Consider the following 19376-nt stretch of genomic DNA (forward strand, 5'->3'; position numbering starts at 1 on the left):
GGAAAACCTGGATATTTCCCCCTCAACGCTGCCTCTCTGTGTGTATCTGAACCCCAAATTCCTGTACCTGCACTGACTCCCTGTTTGTCTGTCTGTCATCTTGTCCCCCTACCCCACTCTTGTCACCATCTCCACCACCATCGTCGTGCTTTCTGCATCCTCACCACCCTCCATTAGATTGTCAAAGAGTCCTATGAGGTAAGATTCCTACCATCCCTCTCCTGCTGCAGAGGTGTTGTTTTCTGGCCCTCTAAAAAACACCTGTAGCTGCACTAGTTATAAACCTTTTCATTTGCTTTGAACTTTCTGTTGCAAATTAGGAAACTTAAATCCAACTTGTCATTTTACAGCTTTATTGGAAATATAAGCCCAAAATATTTGGTCAACATCAGTCAACTTCATGTAGTATGATTACTATATAGAAATAGCTACTGCAGCATAATGAGATGGGGACAAAATCTATTATATCTATTTAGATTTACAATTTACTTACTTGTACTTATTTGTTGTGTTAATCAGAGCAGTTGGCCTTTTTTATATTTGCATTGTACATTATTTTGTGTTCCAGGAGGTGCAGGCGTGTACAGTGGATATGGACATCACTACTGACAGCTCAAATCATCCTGACAACAAAAACAAGAACCGTTACATTAACATTCTGGCCTGTATGTGGCTGCTTAACATGACTACCATTCAACATTTTAGTGTCAAAGCCAGCAGAAGCATAGCTAATTATCTTTTCTTTTTCTAGATGACCATAGCAGAGTGAAACTCTCCAACAGTTTGGACAGAGATGGCAGATGTGGGGACTACATTAATGCTAACTTTGTTGATGTAAGTTCATTCTAATTCCCTTTATTAATAATTCCATAATCTCAAAGTAAATTGGAGCGTATTGTAGTGGACCTGAAAAAGCCTCTGTCTGAAGTCATTTCATTGTTTCAATTCTAAGTAAAGCAGAAAGAAATGTGTTCTGAGTTTTATCACATCACAAAACAACTTATTAACTGTTCAGTCAAACGTGGATGTTTATAAAATAGCCAAGAATAAAGGATTAGGTTGTGGGTGAGTCTGCAGCATTAATGGGCAAACAGAGCTGAGTGTATTTTAACCAAACTGTTTATTTGTAAAATTACAAACACAAACTGTAGATATTCAATATTTCTTCTACTTACAAGCCACAGATCCAGCAGTCCAACTCTGCTATTTGGTGCACCAGACAGTACTTCTCAGCCTTCTAATACGTTTTAAGAAAATAGAAAAGTAGATTCTGCTTTGTTCTTTCTTCTAGACAGCCTCAGTGATGCATTTGCAGATCATTTCTTCTACAAATTGAAAAACTGTATGTAGTGTTTTGTAAGTCAGTCTGGCTCCTTTGCAGGGTTATGAGCGAACAAGGGCGTACATTGCAGCCCAGGGACCTCTCAAAACTGGAAGGGAGGACTTTTGGAGGATGATCTGGCAGCAGAATGTTGGAGTTATTGTCATGATTACCAACCTAAAGGAGAAAGGACGAGTAAGAGCTAACACAGACTGGTTTCAACTGTGCCAAATTTTTAACCTGACATTGAACTCCATACTTATTATCTTCAGAAAACACATAGCATAATCTTTTTATGTCTTCAGACAAAGTGTGACCAATACTGGCCAGAAGAAAACCAAGAAGAATATGGTCCTTACCAGGTGACCCTGAAAAACACCAAGACCCTTGCTTACTATACGCTGCGGAGGTTCACAGTCAGGGATATGACGAATAGGGTATATTACATTCACACACCTATTATATCTTTGCCTAGTACACATACACCACTTTAGCCTCTTTAGTTAACACACATCTTGGTCCTCCAGGTGCCTCAAAGGACAGGGGAACACACTGTTCTCCATTTCCACTACACCCAGTGGCCAGATATGGGCGTCCCAGAATACTCTCTGCCTGTCTTGTCCTTCATCAGAGCATCCTCTGGAGCCCGGACGCAGGAAATGGGACCTGTGTTGGTACACTGCAGGTAGGCTGTCAGACTGGTCCTATATTGTAGATACTGAAGGGAACATTATGACGGATGTAGTGTTAACCTGTGTGTCTCTTATAGTGCTGGTGTGGGTAGAACAGGCACCTACATAGTGATAGACAGCATGTTGCAACAGATCCAAGATCAGGGAATGGTTAATGTTCTTGGCTTCCTCAAACACGTCCGCACACAGAGGAACTTCCTGGTTCAAACAGAGGTAAGTGGAAGCTCTTCTTAGGAGCCACCTTCCTATAGTGACCCCATTATGTAAACGTACTGAATCAAGTTCAAAGATTTAGAGTAGTTTAAGGTTATTTTACAGCCCTAGTCCAAGTCTTCATCTTCAGTAGCCTTTTGCAGAAATGTTAAAAAAAAAAGGAAAAAAAAAATTACATCAGCCTTCGATTTACCAAATAACAATGTCTTAAACTTTGATTCTCACAACAATAGACAGGTTTACACACAGCAGTTTAGAACAAACTGTTTTCCTCTAACTTTGTCTCCTAGGAGCAGTATGTGTTCATCCATGATGCTCTGGTGGAGGCCATCTTGAGCAGGGACACATTAGTCACTTCGGAGTTCCTCCACACTTATGTGTCTGACCTCCTGACGCCTGGCACCACAGGGAGGACGCGCATGGACAAACAGTTCAAGGTATCGCACTTTCCCACCAGGCCGCCCGACAGACATTAATGATTTCCAGCAAATAGTTGGCACATTGCTTGGCTTTCTATCTTGTTATGCTCTCACCTAACTATTCTCATTGAATTTTTTTAACATATCTGACTGGTTTACTTGTGTTTCAGTTGATTAGTCAGCGTCAGGCCAAGCATGCAGACTACAGCACTGCCTTGAAGGATGGCAATGCTGAGAGAAACAGAGCCAGAGCACTGATGCCTGGTAAGCTGGGCTGGATTACTGACTGTATAGTAACTGGACAGTCTGTTATGGGTTGTAGCTTGTCCTGAAGAGGATCCTTTTTTTCCCCCTTTTTTTTTATTTGTTATTTTAGCTGATGTTAATCTCTTTGTACACAAGCCCAAATGAAGCTCCTTTGATCAAATTACCAAGTGATGTCTTTGAGAGATTCACCATTTGCTCTACAGCCTCTTAAAACCCACATAATAACAACCTAAAAGAACATATGAGACTTGAAATAATTTTTTGGCTTACTTCCATGTGATGCTAATTCATGTTTCTGTGTTTTTGTGTAGTGGAGAGATCAAGAGTATCTCTGAGTGCTTCAGACACAAACTCTACAGGCTACATCAATGCCTCCTATGTTATGGTGAGATAGCTTATTGCTGTAAAATGTGTGACATTTAGGCAGATATATTTACATAATAATGACCATGCTTCTTCTTATAAGTCTCAGATATGTACAGAGATTATTAGTTGTAATTTTTGTCACCACAGAAAAAACTGTTTTATCTGCAAATGGTTTTGAAAGCTTTTTACTTCATTGTTCACTATGTTGGATTACCCTGTTGTAGCCCAGAACTGAATAAATAATACTAGTTCTAGGGGGCTTTTTGTGTTTTTCGTGGCCACCATGCTTTCTCCTACATATTTAAAAGTAAAGGGTAAAGTTAGATGGTGTTTAATTTATTCATAGTGTTAGAGAAAAGCCTTTCACTTGTTGTAAACCATTGCTGTTTATGTCAGATTGTATTATTGGTATAATCGCTTGGCTGGAACAGCTCTAGTCTCTGGGGCCTACAGTGAGAAAAATACGGCTTCTGTTCTGCTTCAGTTTTAACTCAAGTGTAGTGAAAGTGGTGAAGACAAAAATTGAAGACATAAGTGGAAATTTACACTCAAGGAGCAATATTAGAAAGGTAGGAAGGTGAGATTGGAGAAAAGTCTGTGGTGTCAGTGCAACAGCTCCGTTACAATGCTAACGTTGCCAGCTGTAAGATAAAAATGGGAAGGTGAGGTGGGCAGGAGCTTTGGATCAGGAGAGTCTCATACTGACAAATTGTCTGTTTCTGCAGATGTTGTTCATTTTGGACTTCAACTGTGGTGGCTTTCAAAGTTTGAATGGCTAAAAGCAATTTTAAACTAGCTGTAACTAAGATATGGGTGAGAAACTGTTAGACTCCGTGTTTGCAGGAATGAGTGTCAAATCCACAAACACTTGGCAAGCTTCCACACAAATTGTACCTCATTAAGCAAATTTATACCAATAGTAATTTTTTTGTATATACAGAGACCTGCTGTTTGTGAGACATAATAATATTTTGTTATTAGCCCCTTGCAAGCCGAACCACTAGTTTTTTCGCAGTAGTTAGCAGGATCAGGAAGTGGCATGAATACAGCGTCTTTAGGAAGCCATTTTTGCTCCTTCCATTATAGCTTAAGCAGTACAGAGTGGGATTTCACTGCTGCAGTAAAAGTTGGTTATTTCACAATATCCTCTTGCCACAATTCACCAGCCATGTAATGTAACCATAGGAACCGTAGTTTAAACTTTGCGACTTAAAAAATATGACAATATATTATGTTTTAGTACAAAAGGATGATTAAAGCGCATTAAAGTCTAAAAGTCATAACACTTTATTTTAAATGGCACATATTCCTGTTTTTAAGATGTCAACAAAACATTTGTTGGTGGTTTAAAGCGTTCCGTGTTTACACAGGGACACTACAGCAGTAAGGAGTTCATAGTGACCCAGACTCCTCTTGGCAGCACGGTGGCAGATTTCTGGAGGATGATCTTGGAACATAAAACACAAGTTGTTGTCGGTCTGCCAGACGCACACAATCAGGTATAACTAACACACACATGATTCTATATAGTACTTCTTAATATGTATTTATAATCATCCCCATTTTTATATATTATGTTTATTTCTCAGTACAAAGAGTGTTGTGTCTACTGGCCTAGAAAAGACCTGCCAATGAGCTTTGACGGTTTCACAGTGTCGTACTCTGGAGAGGACCATGTTTGTCTATGTTATGCTAGTGATGAGAAAGTTTTGGTGCAGGACTTCACAGTGAAATCTCCACAGGTAACACACACACACACATACAGTTTTATTTTACATAAATCTAAACATTGGAATAAAGTCTGTCAGAAACTTCAGTTTTCTTTCATTTCTCTCTGTCCTTCTAGAGCGATTGCGTATTGAACGTCCGCCAGTACAGCGTCCCCTGCTGGCCCAACCCAGACAGTCCTATCAGAAACTGTTTTGATCTTGTCAACACAGTCAGAGTGTATAGTGGATACACACAAGGACCCATGATTGTACATGATCCGTGAGTATGACACAGACAGGATTCCTCACTTGTGAGATTTGCTTCCTTCTTTGCAAGGAAAAGTGTGTGTTGATATGTGTTTTTGTGCAGTTTGGGAGGTGCTACATCAGGGCTGTTCTGTGCCCTCACAACCCTGTACAGTCAGCTAGATGAGGAGGGAGCAGTGGATGTCTATCAGGTGGCACGGATGACCAACCTCATGAGGCCAGGGGTATTTAATGACATAGTAAGTTGTTGTTAATACTCCAATAACTATTCTAATAGAGGAAAATGAGATGTGTTTTGACGGGAATGCAGCCATGACCCTGCGTCTGCTTCCCCTCCTAGGAGCAGTATCAGTATCTTTACCGAGCCGTGCTGAGCCTGGTGAGCAGCCAGGAGGACCAGCGAGTCCTGCAGAGTCCAGAGACCAATGGGTCTGTACCACTGGGGCAGTCAAACGTTGCAGAGAGCCTGGAGTCGCTCATGTAGACACACACTTTCACTCACATTTATCATGCAAATGCACACATAAGGAGGGGATGTGTCTGAGATTCACAGCTGTGTCCGCATCCCAATGCTTTAATATACAATATCTTCTCTACTCAAAAATGATCAACAATCCAAAACTAATCTTACACTTCATAAGTAAAGCCCATCAGGAGGAGTTCCACATAGTCATTAATTTCTGATTTACATATTTCATTGCCGTTTCACAAGGTCACTACACACATCTGTCACCTTTAAAAGTGACTAATAATAACTTATAACTGGGTATTTACAGCAGACACAGCTACTGAACCTACTGAACTCATTTTTGGTGTTGACTGGTTTGATTATCTCATCCTGTAAAAGAGAAAAGGACGCTTCTATTCGACCCTGTATTAAGGGTTTTAACAAGAGAAGAAATGGCTTTAGTAGTGGTTATTAAGTCTTGTGTTTCATTGAGTTAATAGAAACCAGTAATGAAAACAACATTTATGTCTCCATTCAGCCATACAGGGAGTATTAACTGCCATCTTGTGAACATTTTTAAGTGATAACTCTTTGGCTTAAATATGTGTTTAAGCTATTTTTTTTAAACGTGGCTAAAACAAGATGATTCAGTGGTCCATTATCAGTAGCAGCATGTTTACCCTCAGTTCTTTGTAGACTATCACCAAAGAACTCCAAGAGAACAAGCATGTAAGGTAGGACAGGTTTCAGAGGTAATTAACTATTTTTATAACTTTGACCAGTTCAACACAGTGAGACTGAGAATGAGCTGCCAGCTCAACCTCGTCGTTTTTCGACTGCAAGTTGTGAGTTTCACAGTCTCCATGAGATCGTTCAGCTAATAAAAGTGAGCTGCGCCCACTGTTGCAGCCCCGAATGCCACACCCTCAGAGAAAGTCACCTAGATGTTGTTTTTTTCATCAGTGGCAATTGAAGAAAGAATTGATATATTTCCTCAGCTACCGTTGAGGCATTACTCATTCCCATTGTCGCGTTAGCAGGTATTAATTAGCACGTTTATTTTTGTCCTGTCTGAAAAGACAGCTAATCTTATTTTAGAATGCAGTTTTGCCAAGGGTAGCATCTTTACCCTCAGCGCTCTGGTGGCTACAATGAACAATAAACAGATGTTGCATAAAAGCAAAAAGCATCTGTCATATTAGTAAATGATTCATTAACTGTTAATGACGTCATTGCATTCAGATGGTTGGTAGAACCAAACAAACTTCAGACTTTCCTTTCTAACCGTTATCTGTTTCTGACCCTCACAAAGCCTGAGGCAGCAGAGAAAAGGCCAAACATCTAAGAAGGAGTTTCTTTAACAACTCGATGAACATGAGCTATAAAACATTATTATACTGGAGATGATTTTTCTTAATAATTTGAGCTTTTTTCTTTTTTTTTATCTTTTTTATGTTACCCTTCTATTATCTTGTTGCTAATATTTAAAAATTTCTTTCAAGCTTCAAAATTTCTAAGTATAAATAGATACTGTAGTCATGAAGTACAACTGAAATTAGAGTAGCTGGATGAGTTCAGTGTTAAAAAGGGAAACATGTTCTGCACCACTCAAGAAAGGGCATATTTTGGGGTTCAGACTATCTTTATTTACAATAATGTTTGTAACAAACCAAAATCTCTGTGGTAATAATGAACTGACTGCTGGTTTTTGCTCTCTGTCTCCTCGCCAGTGCCTTTTGTAAATCATGTTATTGTACGTCAAATGTTTTTTTGGCACAACTAATGCGCCAAAATATTGATCTCGGCCTTGCAGCGCTCATTGGAAAAATGTTATTAGGCTCAGATTTTTTGTCAAAGATGCAGTTGGAGGTTTTAAGTGTTTTTGTGCTGCAAAAATCCATCCGTTGATTATAAAACAGAAATGGCAAAAAGCCTTTTGCAGCAGAATAAAATGTAACAGATGCTTTTCATATTTTCTTACAAGTATAAACAGAATAAACAAGTTTTTTTAGTTTAAAAATATTCAGTTATGAAATGAGACTAAGTAGCAGAGAGAAAAACTAGCTGAATATATTGAGATGATCTTTTGAACCTAGATGGCTCAGACTGAAACTGAATCCGAATCGCTGTAACCTGCGCTGATCGCTATGACTGTTTTCGATTTTTGAAGATTTCCAAAAGTTTCTGTTGCGTCAGACACGATCAGTTAACCTATGAATCACTTTAAATCAACACTGCAGCTTCTCTCTGTGGCTGTTTGCCACCTTAGAGTACAATTTGATTGTTTTTTTTCTTTTTTACTTTTAGCTCATTCTGAGATAAGTCGCAAAAATCATAGAAGAGACTGCATCCGAATACTGTGATTTCCTTCTGTTTAAGTTGCATAAAGCTCTTTCTGTGTAAATATCCCTTAAGGCCAAATTTCTGTATGTTTATACTGTACCTCTATATATTTTCTATTTTACTATAAAAGATGATTTTCTAGTCATTTACACAATATAACTGTGGATTCTATTTGATAATGTTAGGCTGAAAATATTGATCATGTTTATAGTTTTAATGGAATGTTCTGGAATATCTTTTTATGTCTATGATTACTGTAGCAGTTTCATGTCTATACCTTTTATCTCCAGCTTAAAGCTGGTGCTGTGTACATAGAAATGAACATTATTAAAGATTTGCTTCAAATTTGTACTTGTATCTTTTTGCTTGCAGATACAGAAAATGTATCAACCAAGTAACAACACAAGGCACGTACCATTACACATTTATTATGTTTTTATTCTCACTTTAATACATTGTATTACATTGCCTCCCCTTATCGACCTGAATGAGACATTATAGCAAAGACAAATAGTCAAATAATCCAAAGTAATACCATGAAAAATTACCAAAGATTAAGTCAAACCAAAAATATATATATTTCTATATAATCATATTAATATGTCATTACACATTGTATTGTAGCAGTCACAGAAGATAAAGTGTATATAGTGCATTAAGATAGACCTCGTTATGCAGTGAGAATATGAGTGCCCACCCTGCCTTCACCATCTGCTTCAGGTGGTGAATTTACATGTAACTTTTTTTTACTTTTATAATTACATCAAGCAACCTTTCCAAGGCCTCACACATCTGGGTTCCCATAGACCTGCTGAATTACATAAAAAGCAATGTGTGTGTTTACATGCACCAAGTATTCGAGGTAATGCAAATTTTACAGGGCTACAATTGTTTTTTTCTTTCAGCCCTTTGTCTTGCTTCTGAGGTATGATGACTCCGCCTTCTGTCATCCTAGTGCTGTTTGGAGTAACTGGCCAAATTGCTGTCTGAACACTACATGTGGACAAATAATAAAAAGCAGAAATGGTGTCTAATAACAGCTTCCATCCTTCTAGGTTTTATTTAACGTGTTCCAGAATAAGTCAAAGGCCCAGACTTGATGTGTTATTCCTCTTAATTTCAAAACTAAGATCAAAGGCAAGACATGATAGAGTGATACAGAATGAATCAGACTGGACTGAATTGGAAATAATTGTGTGTTATTTAATTCCAAATAAAATCAAATTTGATGTTTAAATGTTCTGTATATGTCCCGCAGTATGTCATTTATACACTAGGATCTAACCAAATAAAAAAAACAAGTTTTAATAAAAGTGTTTGAAATAATGTCGACTGATGTGCAGTTTCAGATTAGGCCATTGGAACCGACCAATCAGAGTAGACTGGGGTTTTAGGGAGGGGCTTGGCCTACCTAGCACCTGTTTTCACTGGAAAAGCAGATGTTTACCAGGTGCATGTAAACACATTCAAAGAGAACTAAAAGAAATATATTCTTTAAATAAATCTTAACATCCTAATGTTTTTTTCTTGTGACTGTCAACTCCACAAAATATTCACAATAGCCATTGAGTGATTTAATTGGCCTGATAAAGCGTAGTCCCTTCTGTCATTTACGTTTCTCAGTATACACAGTTTCCTGTCTGATGACTAGAAATATATTTATAAAAAAAAAGAAAAAAAATCATTCTTGTTTTCCACATGGAATTGAGAGACAACCAAACTTCATTAGTAAACTGGCCCAAAGCATCTACTGTTTTTGTCTGTTTATGATTTAATCAGGGAACAGCACAGATGGAGGATAAATAATCACTTAACAGTAGTTGTTAAGTTGACTGAATGACCCCATATCTAAACCCTACTATATGTCTTTAAAGATAAATGATACAATACAGCGGAAAATGTCATTATGGCACACAGAAGTTAAAATCAATCACATTTGTACATGTGACAACATCAAACTACTATTAATCTCCAAACTAAAGTCACAGATCAAGTAATATGCATCTTTGGATGTACTTCCTGCAGGAAATCCAACCTCTTATTCCTTTTACAACATAAAAGCCAAAGGGAAATAAAAGATTTCTGTGGAGTTTAGATATATCCTATAGTAGTGCCAGTTTAGCACATGTTGCACTGGGTGCACACACAGGTGGTGCAATGCATGTTCCAACCAATGACAGGTGGAAAGTGACTCAACATGATGTGCAGAAATGCACCTTTAAAAACGGGCTCTGCAAATGTTTGTTGAGAAAAGAAATTTTAAAGTGGTCTTCAATGGTACTCCAGGCTTTCTAAAGGCCTTTCAACTTTTTCCTTTAGATAAAAGCTGCTTTTTTATTTAAATTTTTTTACTCATTTCAGTCCAGCCCTCGTACCTGGCCATATTCATAAGGCTGTGTTTTTGTTTGCTAAACCACTTAACATCAACATATAAATCATTTAAGAATTAAAACAAGGAAGTACCTCAAACCAGTGTTGTGTTTACATACAGACAGCTAAGTCAAGAACTAGATACCATTTTTAAATTTTATCTTTAGGCACTTTGTTAGTTGCAGCCTGTCACAAAGACACAGAGTTTGTTCCCTTGGATTTAGTCGCATCTACAAGAAATACTAAAGATGACAGTTTAACTGGCATCAAATATTATTTCTGTACTAACAAGGTGACTCCCAAAGAAGTGTAAGCAGAAAACTATATCTCAATATCGTTTGCAGAGTGTGCTGAAGAAAACTGAGGAAAATGGACATTCAGTTGATCCATATACTGTTTTTCTGAATAATTTTTTTCTCATAATGATTAAAACTATATGTTTAAATGAAAAAGGTAATGATAAAACATGTAGATGTAGTAGGGATGCTGTGACAGGCTTACTTCTACAAATATTGATAAAATAAACTGATTCTATGCTCTACCGAATGGCAGGGAGGGACATTGAAGAGTTAAAGAAGGTAAGCGGGTAGAAATGGCTGAGACGTGTTAAATGACAAGAACTGGACTGAAAATTCGTAGCAATAGGTTTTATAGTGTGACTAATTCTCCCCAGAGCTCAGACCTCAACATTATTGAAGCACAGTGGGATCACCTTGAACAGAAAGCAGCAACATCTGCTTTGGAAAATCTTTCAAGAAGCCTGAAGAACTATTTCTGAAAATCACAAGAGAGTTTGTCAAGGTACAGACTGTGTTAAAGAATGAAGGTGCCTTTTATATTATATTCTCACTGATATGTTATCAATTTACTACTACTATTTCTGAATTCTGGTGATACATAAAGAAATGAGAGGTGGATCAGGACTCTGGAACAGAACTGTCTTTTCACAATTATCCATTAATATTTGATTAATAATATTGCAAATTCACAGGACTGATTAGTACATGGAATCTCCACAAGATACCTTTTTATTTCATTAACCTCAGTATGAATGAAGGAATCTATCTGAAGTTAAGAGGAAAAACGAACCCAGGCCCTTGTTTACACACATTTGGTGTACATTTGTCAAATACTGTGATAAACTACATAAAAGCAAAGTTAACATATAGTCTTGTGCAATAACACTGAGTCCAAATACAAGTAATACAGAAAAAGAAAATAACATGTATATTTCTTATTATAAAGATATAATTTTTTGGGAAAATAGCTACATTTTCTACTTTGGTTAAAATGCTACAGCACCACAACCCTCCACCTGTTTCAAGCTTAAGGTGAGAAACTGAAAATGATCAGAATCTCTGTTTTTCTATTGTCACATTGCTGCATAATGATCAAAGTTAAAACCTGATGATCTGATTTATCATTATGTCCCATCAAGCAGGAGAAGAAACACTCCTATGAGCTAATAATCACACTTAAAAACTTTAACCTTAGAGGCGAAAAAAGGAAAATAAACATGTTTTGAGATCAGCTCAGAAGCTCATTCTTTTACTGTGGTGTTAGTGATAATCTGACAAATTTGGGAGCTTGAGACAAAACTAAATCGTAGCACTCGCCTCTGAGTAGTTTTTGTTTGACTTGAGTGTGTGAACTCCTACAGGCTCAGCTAGTTTCTGTCTCTGCGGCCTTAATTTCCTTGACAGCCCTGTTGGACAAAAGCAGGAAGAGATTCAAACAGAAGAACTAAGCATAAGGCGGAGTCGTATGTGTGTGTGTGTGTGTGTTTCCTTACAGAGTTGGTTCGTTTACGTTTCCAGCAGTCAGGGTTGAGCCTCTTCTGCTCATCGGCTAGGGCTTTAGCCTGCAGGGTGAATGCACGCCGCTCTTCGCTTCGCATTTTCTTCCACCGCTCACCGAGGAGGACGCTGATTGCTCTGCAGCGTGGACACACACGTTAGATTACAAGCATGGATACACAATTTAGCTTCACAGCAGTCACAGGGGACACCCACCTGTTGTCCTTGCCTGGGTACATCTGTGTGTACTCCATTCTGAACTTCTTGGCAAATAGCATGAAGGCATTCATTGGCCGCTTGCACTTTGCAGGTGGTGCACCGTTACCCACCATCTTGCTTGGCTTTTGATGACTGGAGTGGGAATGGCTGTTGGTATCTGTGTTGCAAAGGCAAGAAAATCCCCTCTGTTAAATCTCAACTTCTTTTTTTTCTCATGTCTTGCAAAATGCACATTCTTCCTGTTTCTATTTATTGAAAGTATTGTTGAATATACTGTAGGACATCTGAAGACCTCGTAAAGTGTCTCTGTCTGGAGAAACAGCTCCCCCGCTGGACTGAGAGGCACGTCGACGTCTGGCCATACTGCTCAACACGTAAACCGCTGAGGAGTCCAGAGGAGTGAAATCATAACTGAGGAAGAGACAAACACACAAAATAGTCTGCAACTTCGATTTCTTTTAAAAGCAGACAACACAACATGTCTTTAAACCATATCTGCTTTCATGTAACAATTCTCAGGTTTTATGTTTGCAAAAGGGTGGCAATATGGCAAAAAAATAGAATATTTTATACTGAATGATCTCGATCTTGAGCTTGACCACAGTATTTGATAATACTGCATTGGTGTTATTTAAATGTATTTACATTACATCATTACACAGTGCCTTAATTAGTTCATTTGTTCTCATCAGCTGCAAGACTGTTGAACTCACACCTGACACTGAAGTGCTGTCCATTTTACAAATTTGGAGCATGTATGCAATAACACAAGCTCTGCAGCTTGCATGTACTAGATTTTTTAAATATATATATATATTTTAAGGATATAAAAAAGCTTAACCTTTGGATAGCAACAAGTATCACTCAACAAGCCTTAAAGCTGCACACCGATTCTGTGCATATAGAAGGGATGGCCTTATCAGGAAATGATAAATACACACATATAATACATCATATCACATGACATAATACACACCCAAAAAAGCTGAAACAATGGGTGGAAATTTGAGATCTTTCTCATGTCTGTAGAAACCTTTATGTATACCGAATCCGAGCTTTCTTGCTGTGTATAGAGAATGACTTTTGTCCCACATCAGCTGCAGTCGTTATACAGAAAAGCAAACTTTAACGATGAATCACCGTCATGCTGCAACATCGTGTCTTTTTACCTTCTGAATGTGTCAAAGACCAGTGAATCATCTGTGTGTTTGGCATCTCTGTGTCCCGGAGGCAAACATACATCTCCTACTTCCACTTCATAGCACGGTATCCCATAATGCACCACAGTTAAGCTCGGGTAGAAGGAAGACCACCCTGACAGAGAAACAGAGTTTTAGTAAAGAAGCTGTGAAAATGTTGTTAAATTTCTACCCAATGATATACCTTTGTTTTTGACATAGAAGGGGTGATCCAGCTGGCATCGTGCTGTGATGGGGGTGTGTCCAAATACCCCAGGGTCAAAGGTCAGCTGTAGGACAGCCTGACCAGACAACACAGTCTCTTCTTGCTCCATGAGCTGCAGACCCTCAGAGCCATAACTCTGCACAAGAGTAGTATTTTTTTATTCATTATTTACAGGTGTACGGTTCATTTTGGTTGACCTTTACTTCTCAGCCTCAGTGCCGCCATAGCACACTTTAACTAAATTGTTAAACTCCATTGTTTTCTTCTTCAGGTTTACCTTCAGGAATCTGGATTGCTCCTCATCAGCACAGTCTTCCTCACCAGACTCCAAGTCCTCAACATCCTGCCAATCCACATTAGAGCCGCTGTGAAAACGCAGGCGAGTTCCTGACAGAGAAACAAACAGTCGTCATCATGAATGAACATTTCCACCTAGAAACAAACCAAAGAAACATGCAGAGAGGTTAATCTGGTATTAGCATTTAGCTGTCTGCTAACATAATCAAGTGGGAGGCCCAATTTATCTTGTTTCATTAAGACAGGGTTTACTGCAGAGTGAGATAAAGGGCTTAACCTAACAGAGTTCTCAGTGTCACATATAATTTTTTTCTTTAACTGACTTCCTGAAAATATCTCAGACAACAAAACTGCAGAATTATTGAACCCATGCTGATGCCTGAAAAAAATCAGTCTGTATTCCAAAATTCAGAATATATACAAATGGTTTAACTTTGTTTTGGTCCCAGACTGATCCGATGTCCACATTGCTATGAGACAGAGTTTAAGTTACAACAAGTTTAGGAGCTTTGTGTGCAGCTACACAAACACCGAGCAGCTGTTAATTTACTACTTTGTTGGGATCATTTTCTTGTTTTAATTGCAGGATTGTTGGTTTTTGCTGTCGTGATTTTTTTATTCTTCAGACCTGTATATCTATTCAACCTATTTCAAAAGAAGTATCAAATGGTGAGTAGAAAACATCTTTAATGTGTGTTCAGAACCTGAAAAGGAAAGCCTGGATAAACAAAGACAGATTCGAACCATGGTCCTAGATCTTGTATTTTCTTCAGCTTTTTGGTTTTGTCGAGCAACTAAGGTAAATAAAGCTGGCCTGTGTTGAACCTTTATCCCTCTGCTCAGGATAAAAATGTCTACAGCTGCTTTACTTGTCTTTTCTGGGTCAATTCCTTATTAATTTGTACATGAGTGTATTTGTCAGACACCCTGAGATTCGACTTAAAAACCTTCCTTTTTGATTAAAATTATAATTAGACCAGGGAAGAAACTCCACTGTCGCTTTCTAAGTACTGGCCACATAATTGAGGGGCATGGAACTTTGTTTACATGCATGCTTCCATACATACTAACTATGAATACATACGAATATCACACAAATTGAAAGATGAGCCAAATATATAAGTAATTAAGCCACCCTTTAAAAAATGAGTACATTTGTGGGGAACCAGTCAGATGAGGAAAGAGGTGAGACTAATTTCTTTCCTACATGAAAGAAAAATTTGTGTCGTTATAGCCATTTTGAAGCAAAAAAATGACTATTTTTATGGAAACTAAATCTAAATGTGTTATATATTATACATAATACATGCTAGTTTCTATGGTGTTTTATTAGTAGCTGAAAGAAAACGACAACTAAGATATTTTGTACAGATTTTTTATTTTATTTGAACATTTTTAAATCTGCGAACAGAAAGAAACCGCTCAGACAGATTCTATGTATGCGGGTGTTTATGTACCTTTGAGAAAGCAGTGCCAGGGGGTGGGGGGGAAGGAGAAACTCCAGCCCATGTCTTCATCATCAGACAGAGAGGACCTGGTTGATACTGCAGAGCCACAGTCACTGCTCGTCTATAAAGCAGGAAGTAAAGTGTCAGCGCAGACTGGAACAAAGCAGCAGCCTCCTTTTGAGTGCTGCTGACCCTAAAACTGCAGATTTAAACTTCAACAAAAGAAAAATAATTCAGACACTGATGCTGCTGTATAGTTTGAAATAGAAGCAGCAACTATGTACAGATAAACGATAGTTATAAAGTGACAAGAAGAAGAAAGTAAAAAGCAGCTCTACTCTGCTGTGCCTGCGCTCCCTGCAGTGGCCTCTGGGGGGCGACATGGCGCTACTCTGGAGAGCAGGAGGAGGCCGAGCATAGGAGTGTATATCACTGCTGGTGCTCGGGATGCAGGCTGAAGAGGAGCTGAAAATGATAGATAATATAAAGAACAATGGCAGCAGGTAAGAAGCAAGATGCTTTGAACAATAATGGCCATCGCTGTGGTCTCAGATGTAATCTATCCATTCACATGGCTCTGCATCATTACAACTGACAGCTTTGGCAAACCAATTTCAAGTTTTGTTCATGTAGGATGTTCAAAGAGCACCTACCTGCCATGATGAGGCTCCTGTAGCAGTGGGCTCTGAGGTCCAGTGGCGATGTGTGCCAGCTGTGTGAGCCAGAGTGTGTCTGGAGGCTGCTGGCTGTGTGTTTTTGTGTGCCTGTGTCGCTCCTGATGCGACACATTGACTTCCACCTGGTAAACAGGTGGCGCTGTCGGTTCTTCTCCAACTTCTTGCAGATCTGGAAGGTCATCTGAGGTAGGAAAAAAAAAAACAAAAAACAAAACAAAAAACAGCTAAAAGGTTGGTTTCGAGATTTTTTTTATTTTTTCCAACAGATATTCGGAGTCCACAGACGTTCCATTGTAGCTCCACCTCTTATGCTACACACCCTCTTTCAATTCTAAGGTTTTACATGTCCCTAATCAGGTCAAAATTAGGTAAATGTGTGAAAAGCTAAGAACACAACATGATTAAAAACTTGGAGTGCCACTTTTTACAGTTTTCTGTATGGCGTTATCAGTCTCTCATACTGTTGTGGAGGGATTTAGGCCCACTCCTCTTTACAGCATTGATTCAGTGACTCAAAGCTCACAAACATTCATTTATGTGCAGCTCTAAGATCCCCCTGCAGCACTGAATCAGTTTGAGCTATGAACACTGCCATTTTTTAGCCATTCTGACGTAGGGTTTACTGCTGTGCTTGCGATTATCTTCCTGTCACATAATTCTAGAATACTTTGGTAAACAGAGAAGTTCAAGCTGCCCAGGTACTATGGCTGCAAAACAAGCCCAAACCATTGTGTCTCCACCACCATGTTTGACACTTGGTATGATGTTTTGCTGCAGTGCTGTGCATAATGACCACTTTGGTCTCGCCTGTCCGAAGGAGACTGGTTCAAAAGAGTTATGGTTTATTTAGATGCTACTTTGCAAATCAAAGCTGTCATTTTCTTTGTAGAAACCTTGATTACAAACTTTGATGAACAGAATCTGGCTCCTACTTACCCTCTTAATTCCTACAGTACACGCATACTTAGTTTTTCATGCACTGATTTTGCATCAAGTCTTATTTTTTCGACAAATTAATGTGTCATTTAGTCATTAGTCCCGTGTTGTCATCTAAGGTTGCATTTACCCAGTTTTAAGACTTGTTTTTTTTTTTTTTTAGGATTGACCATACTTTCTTTTTTATGTGACATTATACCGTATTCCATGTAACTGTCACTGGTAGGGAGGCCAGGTGAAGAGGGGAGGTGTTCGTCACAGTGCAGCAGATCGTGTGACTGGTTTCCAGCTGCATCCATCATCATTCCTTAAAGAAATAGTGAAGAAACAACAGGGGGTCACTGTAAGTATACTGGGCTGGTCATAATGTAGCCTGCAGTTCTGTCATATAACAGAGAACAACTGTAAAGCACTATTCTATATCACTGTAAAATGCATGCATTCCATTTAATACAAATACTTGTTTATTAATGATTTACATTTTTCATAAACTGTTCTTTTTCTCTTGTAATTTTTAATATATACACAAGAATGCTTACAAATAAACTTGACTCACAGATAAGTGCTCATAAAAACGAAACCACACCAATTTTATATACATATATATATATATATATATATATATATATATATATATATATATATATATATATATATATATATATAAAGTATAACACTGACAATGGCTCTATGTTTGAAAACACAAATCCTAATGAAATTAATTTTGAGCTTAAAAATGACACTTTTTAAATGGATCCCTGGAGTTTCAAGAACACGGGCACTGACCAAGCAGTGATGCCTCGTCAATATTCAGAGCTATTGCTTAGTCAGTAGACCTGGGGTTACCTGTATGATCACCCTGAGGCTGGGTATCCTGCATGTTACGATATTTGGGGTCGCTGGACAGCACAGCTGGAGTTACCACCTCCCACACCATGATGCCCAGTAGCTGTAACAAAGAAGGGTTTAAAAAGAACATGGTAAATACAAATTTATTTTGATAATTAAAATAAAGTGTCATTTTGACCCAGACACTTGCATCAGCATTTTGTCACCCATCCACAAACACTCACTCACAGAAACATAAAAATGATCTGAGCTGAGCTCCACAGGTATATCTGAGGTGATGATACAAGTAAGGTTAGAGATTTTCGCAGATTACAACTCAGTGTGGGCTTCATTTACACAATATTGTGAGATGTTCGCTTTAAAACATGCATACACAACAATAACGTATTTCATTTTTATCTATTTCATAATGTTCTCGTTATGTGACAACGTCTTGTTTATAAACTTTGAGGTCCAGCGCGCACGCGCACTGAAAGCCCATTCATTCAATACTGAGAAGGGCGATAATACGGCTATGGTAAAAAATAAAAATAAACGAGTTATAAAATACTATGTAAATATCCCCAAACATATGTTAAATATGTGATATGGTCGACTGCCATTATTCGTCGACGTTTTAATGTTACAAGCAGCTGCAGAGGAAGCGATGTTATTTGTCACGAGACAAAGTACAGTTGAAACACTGTTACGTCGACAAAAGAAACCAAAAGCTTTATCGCCTGAACTGTAACGGAAGGTTTAACGTTCCGGACAACGGTCAGACCGTGAAAAATGGCTATAAGTAGATTAAAATGGACGAACCATCCTGTTGCGCAAAAGACAACACAACACAACAACTAACGTCAACAATGAAGCTTTACGGGAGCCAGCGGCGAAACTACATTTACAACAGAATACAAACGCTGTCAGCTTCATATTTCTACTCTTGTACTGAGTTCAAGAAATAATAATTCGAACTGTAAAACTACATTTATAAATTAACTCTTTAAAACTCGTAAATGATTTCAATGAACTTTTCTTAACTCACCAAAACAGTCGCCTTGTACGGAAAAAGGGGGCTGGTGTAAACACAATGTCCCGAGCTATCCTATTGGCCAGACTTGATGTCAAGATAAAGTTCTTCGTATTCTCATTGGTCAGTTGAAGGCAAGGTTTCTCTTTTTATTTATCACCCCACAGTAAAACATTGGGTGGATAAATTTGGTTAAAGATGGCTTACAGACAGAAGTGTCACAAATGACTGTTACAAGCCATTCCATTTCATGCAAACATCTTTTGTTTTCTTTTTTCCCTTTTTCTCAAGCATGACTGGTATTTCACTTTGAGAACAACATT

At 38.3% G+C, this 19376-nt stretch overlaps 2 protein-coding genes across 8 annotated transcripts in view; one reads left to right on the forward strand and one right to left on the reverse strand.

Moving 5' to 3' along the window:
• The window catches only part of ptprz1b (protein tyrosine phosphatase receptor type Z1b), a 64350-nt gene extending 58173 nt beyond the window's left edge, over positions 1-6177 (forward strand). For 3 of the 5 annotated variants that reach the window (XM_041977888.1, XM_041977887.1, XM_041977889.1), the window contains exons 18-32: positions 178-198; positions 569-665; positions 752-834; positions 1382-1516; positions 1627-1758; positions 1849-2006; positions 2091-2226; positions 2517-2663; positions 2816-2909; positions 3224-3297; positions 4649-4777; positions 4868-5020; positions 5125-5267; positions 5358-5493; positions 5595-6177. In XM_041977888.1, coding sequence (XP_041833822.1) covers positions 178-198; positions 569-665; positions 752-834; positions 1382-1516; positions 1627-1758; positions 1849-2006; positions 2091-2226; positions 2517-2663; positions 2816-2909; positions 3224-3297; positions 4649-4777; positions 4868-5020; positions 5125-5267; positions 5358-5493; positions 5595-5738 — 1782 coding nt within the window. In that variant the 3' untranslated portion in view covers positions 5739-6177. The remainder of the gene's footprint in view (positions 1-177; positions 199-568; positions 666-751; positions 835-1381; positions 1517-1626; positions 1759-1848; positions 2007-2090; positions 2227-2516; positions 2664-2815; positions 2910-3223; positions 3298-4648; positions 4778-4867; positions 5021-5124; positions 5268-5357; positions 5494-5594) is intronic. The other 2 variants (XM_041977890.1, XM_041977891.1) reach the window with 1 other exon arrangement.
• A 2280-nt stretch (positions 6178-8457) lies between these two features.
• On the reverse strand, positions 8458-19099 carry LOC121634846 (HMG box-containing protein 1-like). 3 transcript variants are annotated; one of them, XM_041977794.1, is made up of 13 exons: positions 19069-19099; positions 18039-18141; positions 17392-17499; positions 16233-16437; positions 15918-16044; positions 15589-15700; positions 14112-14221; positions 13814-13970; positions 13600-13744; positions 12723-12841; positions 12428-12587; positions 12208-12349; positions 8458-12120 (listed from the first exon to the last, which is right to left on the reverse strand). In XM_041977794.1, the coding sequence occupies exons 2-13, from the start codon at positions 18127-18129 to the stop codon at positions 12103-12105; spliced, it is 1494 nt and encodes a 497-aa protein (XP_041833728.1). In that variant the 5' UTR covers positions 18130-18141; positions 19069-19099; the 3' UTR covers positions 8458-12102. The 3 variants fall into 3 exon arrangements, with proteins under 3 accessions (XP_041833728.1, XP_041833727.1, XP_041833729.1); XM_041977793.1 differs by lacking the exon at positions 19069-19099 and adding an exon at positions 18843-19038; XM_041977795.1 differs by lacking the exon at positions 19069-19099 and adding an exon at positions 18883-18901.
• Positions 19100-19376: the final 277 nt, after the last annotated feature.

This window comes from Melanotaenia boesemani, chromosome 23 (genome assembly GCF_017639745.1).
Source record: "Melanotaenia boesemani isolate fMelBoe1 chromosome 23, fMelBoe1.pri, whole genome shotgun sequence".
In the NCBI taxonomy this organism is placed as follows: Eukaryota; Metazoa; Chordata; class Actinopteri; order Atheriniformes; family Melanotaeniidae; genus Melanotaenia; species Melanotaenia boesemani.

What these genes read in the sequence shown, in the direction of transcription:
- LOC121634846 (XM_041977793.1), bottom strand. Translation starts at nt 18,956, where the DNA reads ATGAAGCTGACAGCGTTTGTATTCTGTTGTAAATGTAGTTTCGCCGCT. An exon ending in GCCTCAGGGTGATCATACAG is followed by an intron (nt 17,500 to 18,038) that starts GTAACCCCAGGT and finishes TATTTCTTTAAG; the next exon opens with GAATGATGATGGATGCAGCT. An exon ending in GGGAGCGCAGGCACAGCAGA is followed by an intron (nt 15,701 to 15,917) that starts GTAGAGCTGCTT and finishes CCTGCTTTATAG; the next exon opens with ACGAGCAGTGACTGTGGCTC.